General features: G+C 45.1%; 1 protein-coding gene across 6 annotated transcripts in view; it reads left to right on the top strand.

The window, feature by feature from the left end:
* The window catches only part of syt14a (synaptotagmin XIVa), a 14604-nt gene extending 7069 nt beyond the window's left edge, over positions 1-7535 (top strand). For 5 of the 6 annotated variants that reach the window (XM_025058943.1, XM_025058948.1, XM_025058946.1 and 2 more), the window contains 5 exons: positions 3083-3354; positions 3432-3881; positions 4024-4213; positions 4742-4798; positions 6426-7535. In XM_025058943.1, the coding sequence (XP_024914711.1) occupies positions 3083-3354; positions 3432-3881; positions 4024-4213; positions 4742-4798; positions 6426-6739 (1283 nt within the window). In that variant the 3' untranslated portion in view covers positions 6740-7535. The remainder of the gene's footprint in view (positions 1-3082; positions 3355-3431; positions 3882-4023; positions 4214-4741; positions 4799-6425) is intronic. The other variant, XM_017031566.2, reaches the window with a different exon arrangement.
* The last annotated feature ends 16 nt before the right edge of the window (positions 7536-7551 follow it).

A 7551-nucleotide genomic window follows, 5' to 3' on the forward strand; every position in this document is an offset into this window, starting at 1 on the left:
TGGATGGATGGATGTGGATCGATGGATGGATGATGGTCAATGGATGGATGGATTGATGGATGGATGAATTATGGTCAGTGGATGGATGGGTGGATGGATGGATGATGGATGGATGGATGGGCGGGTGGATGGATGGATGGATGATGGTCAGTGGGTGAATGGGTTGATGGATGGAAGGAAGAACATGTAAGAAATGTGGTGGAGGTGAAACGAGAGTCAGACAGGTTGATGTGTGTGAAGGTAGAAGTAGAAGGAGAGGTGATTAATGTTGTTAGTGGTTATGCCCCACAGGTGGGCTGTGAGTTGGAAGAAAAGGAGAAGTTCTGGAAGGAGCTAGATTGGATGGTAGAGGGTATCCCCAGGAGAGAGAGAGTGGTGATTGGAGCAGACCTAAATGGTCATGTAGGGGAAGGGAACAGAGGAGATGAGGAAGTGATAGGCAGGTTTGGTGTTAGGGAGAGAAACGTAGAAGGACAGGCAGTGGTAGATTTTGCAAAGAGAATGGAAATGGCTGTGGTAAACACATATTTCCAAAAGAAAGAGGAACATAGGGTGACTTACAAGAGTGGAGGCAGGTCCACACAGATAGATTATATTCTATGTAGAAGATGTAATCTGAGGGAGATTAGAGACTGTAAGGTGGTGGCAGGTGAGAGTGTAGCCAAACAACATCGGATGGTAGTGTGTAAAATGACGATGGAGGTGACAAAAAGGAAGAGAGTGAAGACAGAGCAGAAGATCAAGTGGTGGAAACTAAGGAAAGAGACATGTTGTGAAGACTTCAGGAAGGAAGTAAGGGCAGTTCTGGGTAGTGTTGAGATATTCCCAGATGATTGGGAGACTACAGCTGCAGTGATGAGGGAGACAGGTAGGAAGGTGCTAGGTATGTCCTCTGGGCAGAGAAAGGAGGACAAAGAGACCTGGTGGTGGAATGAGGAGATCCAGGAGAGTGTGCAGAGAAAGAGATTAGCGAAGAAGAGATGGGACAGTGACAGAACAGAAGAGAACAGACTGGAGTACAAAGAGAGGACAAGGGAGGTGAAGAGGGAAGTGGCCAAGGCCAAACAAAAGGCATATGAGGAGTTGTATGAGAGTTTGGAAACAAAGGAAGGAGAAAAGGAGTTGTATAGATTGGCGAGACAGAGAAATCAAGCTGGGAAGGATGTGCAGCAGGTGAGGTTGATTAAGGACAGAGAGGGGAATGTGATCACAAGTGAGGAAAGTGTGCTGAGAAGATGGAAGGAATACTTTGAGGAGTTGTTAAATGAGGAAAATGAAAGGGAAAGTAGAAACGAGGAGCCAGAGACTAGTAGGAAGAAGGTAGATCAGGTTAGAAAGGATGAAGTTAGAAAAGCCCTGAAGAGGATGAAGAGTGGAAAGTCAGTTGGTCCTGATGACATACCAGTGGAAGTATGGAAGTGTTTAGGAGAAGTGGCAGTAAATTTCCTGACTGGTTTGTTTAACAGAATTTTAGAGACTGGCAAGATGCCTGATGAGTGGAGAAAAAGTGTTCTGGTGCCAATTCATAAGAAGGGTGATGCACAGAGTTGTAACAACTACAGAGGGATAAAGTTGATGAGCCATACAATGAAGATTTGGGAACGAGTAGTTGAAGCTAGGTTGAGGCAGGAAGTGGAGATTTGTGAACAACAGTATGGTTTCATGCCTAGGAAGAGTACCACAGATGCAATATTTGCCTTGAGGATGTTGATGGAGAAGTACAGGGAAGGTCAGAAGGAGCTGCATTGTGTATTTGTAGATCTAGAAAAGGCATATGACAAAGTGCCAAGGGAGGAATTGTGGTTTTGTATGAGGAAGTCAGGAGTGGCAGAGAAGTATGTTAGTTTGGTGCAGGACATGTATGAGAATAGTACAACAGTAGTGAGGTGCGCTGTTGGGAGGACAGAAGACTTCAAAGTGGAGGTGGGACTACATCAAGGATCGGCCCTGAGCCCCTTCTTGTTTGCTGTGGTGATGGACAGATTGACAGATGAGGTCAGACAGGAGTCCCCATGGACTATGATGTTTGCAGATGACATTGTGATCTGTAGTGAGAGTAGGCAGCAGCTAGAAGAGAACCTAGAGAGGTGGAGGTTTGCACTAGAAAGAAGAGGAATGAAGGTCAGTCGCAGCAAGACAGAGTACATGTGTGTAAACGAAAGGCAGAACAGTGAAATAGTGAGGCTACAAGGAGCAGAGGTGGTGAAGGTGCAGGAGTTTAGGTACTTAGGATCAACTGTTCAGAGCAGCGGAGACTGTGGAAGAGAGGTGAAGAATAGAGTACAGGCAGGATGGAACAGCTGGAGAAAAGTGTCAGGAGTGATCGGTGGCAGAAGAGTGTCAGCTAAGGTGAAGGGAAAGGTTTACAGGACAGTGGTGAGACCAGCCATGATGTATGGTTTAGAGACAGTAGCAATAGGCAGAAGACAGGAGGAGGAGCTGGAGGTGGCAGAGTTAAAGATGCTAAGATTCTCTTTAGGAGTGACAAGAATGGACAGGGTCAGGAATGAGGTCATTAGAGGGACAACACAGACAGGAAGGTTTGGAGAAAAAGCTAGAGAAGCCAGATTGAGATGGTTTGGACATGTGCAGAGGAGGGACAGTGGATACATTGGTAGAAGAATGTTAGAGATGGAGCTACCAGGTAGGAGAAAGAGAGGAAGGCCAAAGAGGAGATATATGGATGCAGTGAGGGAGGACATGCAGGTAGTTGGAGAGGTGAATGGGTTGATGGATGGATGGGTGGATGGATGGATTTGGATAGATGGATGGATGGATGATGGTGCTGTATTTTATTTCCCTTCTCTCAGGTTTGTCTGCCACGTCTGTGATTCCTGTTAACTGTTAGCCTCCCGCTAACTAGTTGAAATTCTATGACAATGACTGACAGCATTTTATTTTCATTGTTTAAAAAACGTAGTACCAGGACTTTCAGTACTTTGATTACTTCATATACAGTACAGTAGAAGGAAATTACATCAAAAACAGCCAGTTAGTTTGGATCCAAACCAGCTAGCATCTTACTAGTTAACCCCTCAGTTTACGTTCTAGTTAATCTGCCTCTTTATCTGCCCCTAACTAGTCAACTGCATCCAAAGAATGAGACGAACCCCACCATTGGATGAGCTTCAGCCCCCACCCTATCAAGATGAGGACGGATCTCCACGGATGTCCTACACACTGTCAGATCTGGGAGACGCCAAGTATGATCTGTCCTACACCAGTGGCAGTCCCCACCTGTCCTTTGGTAAGTGTCCCAGTGTGGGCAGTGATGGCCATGAGACTGAGAGTTACCTCAACAAGGCCTACGAGGAGGATGTGCCCAGTGACAGCACAGCTGTCCTCAGTCCAGAGGTGATTGGTTGATCTCTAGTCTACTTGTGATATCTTTTCATTCAAATGACGTGCTAATGTACCAAAAATATACACAGGATATGTCGGTCCGAGGGTCAGCGGCACAGCTTCTGAAAGGTTACGAACCAGAGCCTATTGCAAAATGTGGCACCCTGGATGTGGTGTTTGACTACGACAGTGAAGAGCAACAACTAGCTGTGACCATCATGGCGGTAACGGACCTTCCTGCAAACAAACACACCGGCAACTTCTCCTGGCAGGTCCACTTGGTGCTGCTGCCCACCAAGAAGCAGAGGGCAAGGACTAGTATCCAGAGAGGCCCCAGCCCCATCTTCACGGAGACCTTTCGATTCAGCCACGTGGAATCAGAAATGATCAGTAACTACGCTGTCCGCTTCCGCCTCTACAGCATGAGACGCATGAAAAAGGAAATGGTTCTAGCAGAAAAGGCGTACTACCTCACAAAGCTGAACCTTCAGGGCAAAGTTTCTGTGCCAGTTGTGCTGGAGCCGTGCTGTGCTCTGCTGGTGAGTCAGAACAGGAGCTGAAACACTGTACTGCATTTGTTATGTTCCAGTTCATCTGTTTTGGTGCAGTTGATAATTTACTACAGGAACTCATGACATTGTTGTGTTGAACATCATCACATGTCTTTGATTGTGTTTTCAGGCTGGTGAGTCTCAGGTCACTCTGTCAGATATGACGTGCAGTGAAAGCGCCTCAACGTATCAGTCTGTCAGCCAGACCTCTCCACCGGAGATCCTTGTGGGCCTCGTGTACAACGCCACAACAGGTCGCCTGTCCGTCGAAGTCATTAAAGGCATCCATTTCAAGAACCTAGCTACCAACAAGCCACCCAGTAAGTACTCTGTACCCAGTTTTAACATGTACAGCAGTATGCAGTACACGGGAGTACTACAGAAAGACAATATCAATGATATGGATGACTCACTGTATGAAGTATTTTAACAATGATTGTGGAGGCTTGACCACAACCTCCTGACTGTGGGGGTGGGGGGTTTGTCCAGGGTTGGAGTCAGGAATCTATGCCTCCAGAGAGTCGTAGAGATTAGCATTAATCTGTTAGCAGCAGGATGGCCGACATAGATCAAGATAAAGACTAGGGGTCACTGTTGTCCAGGAAACTCCAGGATGGAACCATGGTTTAATAAACAGCAGCAGACCCTGTGTCTACACAACCACAACCACGTTTGGAAAATAACATCAACAGCACCAGCACCAGCTGTCTGCCTACACCGCCCCCTGCTGTTGTCCCTGCCCTTCTGTCTGTTTGTGGTTTATTTGGACATTTCTTCTTCTGTACAAGCTTTTTTCACTTCTTGGTTCTGCTCTTTTCTTTCTACTGCTGTCCAACCCCTGTTGTCAGATGGACTGTTCTGTTGTCTGAAACACCTGATTGGTGGACAGGTTTATATCATCAGAGGTGAGTTCTTTATCATCATCTTTAAATGTTTCTTCCACTTTATTTTATCTGTTCATCTTCACCGTGTCATGAACACAATCAAGTATGGCTAAATAACAGACAACTATTTAGTTCCAAAAGTCATCGATGTTCCCCTCAACAAGAACAAGATGCTTATTATTATTATTATTATTATTATCATTATTATTATTATTATTATTATTATTATTATTATTCCAACGATGTGAGATTCAAATGTAGAAATTCTCTTTTTAGAACTCCTTCCTAACCATACAGTAGGGTGGTATCTCTGTACCTGTGTGTGTGTGTGTGTGTGTACCTGTGTGTGTTAGATGTGTATCTGTGTGTCTCATTAACATCTGTTTGTACTCTAATGATTCTTTCATTTTTGTACTCGGGAGCTAAGGCTAGCTTGGGGGCTAATGAGCACACCTGATCATGACATGTCATTGAATGCAGTGTGAATCTAATCTTGATGGTGGCTGTGGTTGAACCTGGTCCTGTGACCAGCATCAAAGATCTACCTTTGGTCTTTACTTTCTTTCTTTTTCATCTGAAAATCCTCGAGATTAAATTCAACTCATGACAAGTTAGATCCAGAGGCTGGAGGAGGCTGAGGTTGTTGGCTGGTTGTTGGCTGGTTTTTGGCTGGTTGTTGGCTGGTTGTTGGCTGGTTGTTGTCTTAACATACTTGTGGATATTCTCAGCCATTCAGGTCATCATAACAATTTCAAAAGCAGTTTTTAAAAGTAGTCAACTGGAGTCCTGGAACCCTGGAGTCCTGGAATCCTGGAGTCCTGGAATCCTGGAACCCTGGATCCCTGGAACCCTGGATCCCTGGAGTCCTGGGGCCCTGGAGTCCTGGAGTCCTGGAATCCTGGAGCCCTGGAGCCCTGAAGTGCTGGAGTCCTGGAGTCCTGGAATCCTGGAGTCCTGGAACCCTGTTGTCCTGTACTCCTGGAATCCTGAAGTCCTGGAATCCTGGAATCCTGGAACCCTGGAGTCCTGGAACTCTGGAGTCCTGGAATCCTTGAACCTGGAGTCCTGGAACCCTGGAATGCTGGAATCCTGGAACCCTGGAGTCCTGGAACCCTGGAGTCCTGGAATCCTAGAACCTGGAGTCCTGGAACCCTGGAACCCTGGAATGCTGGAATCCTGGAACCCTGGAGTCCCGGAGTCCTGGAAACCTGTAGTCCTGGAGTTCTGTAGCCCTGGAATCCTGGAACCCTGGAATCCTGGAGTCCTGGAGTCCTGGAATTCGGAATCCTGGAATCCTGGAACCCTGGAGTCCTGGGACTCTGGAGTCCTGGAACCCTGGAGTCCTGGGACCCTGGAGTCCTGGAACCCTGGAGTCCTGGAACTCTGGAGTCCTGGAACTCTGGAGTTCTGGAATCCTGGAATCCTGGAGCCGTGGAGTCCTGGAATCCTGGCACCAATCACAGATAATCAGTTTTTATTTGATGGAGTCAATTTTATTTTCTTCTTTGTAGTCAAAGGGGTAAAGTAGATGTCCTAGCCTGCCTAGTCGATGTCAAGCCAATCGACTAAAAACAGTTTTTATGATGATTGAAGAACGTTCCAGAGTTGATCTTCTCCCTGTTATTCCTCCTCCCTGTGTCTACTCCAGATACATACGTTAAGTTGACTCTCCTGAACTCCATGGGCCATGAGATGTCCAAGTATAAGACATCCATCTGTCGGGGTCAGCCCAACCCAACCTACAAAGAGACCTTTGTCTTCCAGGTAGCTCTTTTCCAGCTGTCGGAAGTCACTCTCATCCTCTCCGTTTACAACAAGCGCAGCATGAAGCGCAAGGAGATGATTGGTTGGATTTCACTTGGTCTCAACAGCTCTGGAGAGGAGGAGCTGACCCACTGGACACAGATGAAAGGCTCCAAAGGACAGCAGGTTTGCCACTGGCACAGTTTGTTGGAGTCTTAACTGTACACATTTATACATGGAGTGGATTCAAAAACATGACATCTGTACTCCAGAGGTGTTCCCGCTGTAAGTCAGGTAAAGAAAACCCGAAATATGTTTTTGATATAATTATATATTGGATTAGTCACATCTGTTTGAGTACTATCTCGTCAATGTTTTAACTACTAAGTGCTTTGTATAGTAATAATACTTTACATACTGTATGAGGTTAAAAGTCACATTATTTTGAACTATTTTTATTGTTCATTTTCTGATTCCTAAACCATTTAAAGAAACCCTCTCACTATCTACCCTACCGAAATCTAAGACTATTTGACGTCATTGACGCCCCCCGCCAATAATGAACCACCAACAAAGTGTTGAATTTTAAATTCATCAAACCCCAATATTCTCCACAAGTCGTCGTACTTTGAATGATGTTTGGTCATTTTAGTTTATTACCCACATGATCGGACAGATTTACATTATATTATATATATATATATACATTACATTATATACTGTAATCTATTCAAAAGAACATTTGCATTGAAGAAAAGTCTCAGTTGGAAGAAAAGTCTCAGTTGAAGGAAAGCCTCAGTTGAAGAAAAGTCTCAGTTGAAGAAAAGTCTCAGTTGAAGAAAAGTCTCAGTTGAAGAAAAGTCTCAGTTGAAGAAAAGTCTCAGTTGAAGAAAAGTCTCAGTTGAAGAAAAGTCTCAGTTAAAGAAAAGCCTCAGTTGAAGAAAAGTCTCAGTTGAAGAAAAGTCTCAGTTAAAGAAAAGCCTCAGTTGAAGAAAAGTCTCAGTTGAAGAAAAGTCTCAGTTAAAGAAAAG

Source organism: Cynoglossus semilaevis, chromosome 1 (assembly GCF_000523025.1).
Source record: "Cynoglossus semilaevis isolate Cse_v1.0 chromosome 1, Cse_v1.0, whole genome shotgun sequence".
NCBI classification, from domain to species: domain Eukaryota; kingdom Metazoa; phylum Chordata; class Actinopteri; order Pleuronectiformes; family Cynoglossidae; genus Cynoglossus; species Cynoglossus semilaevis.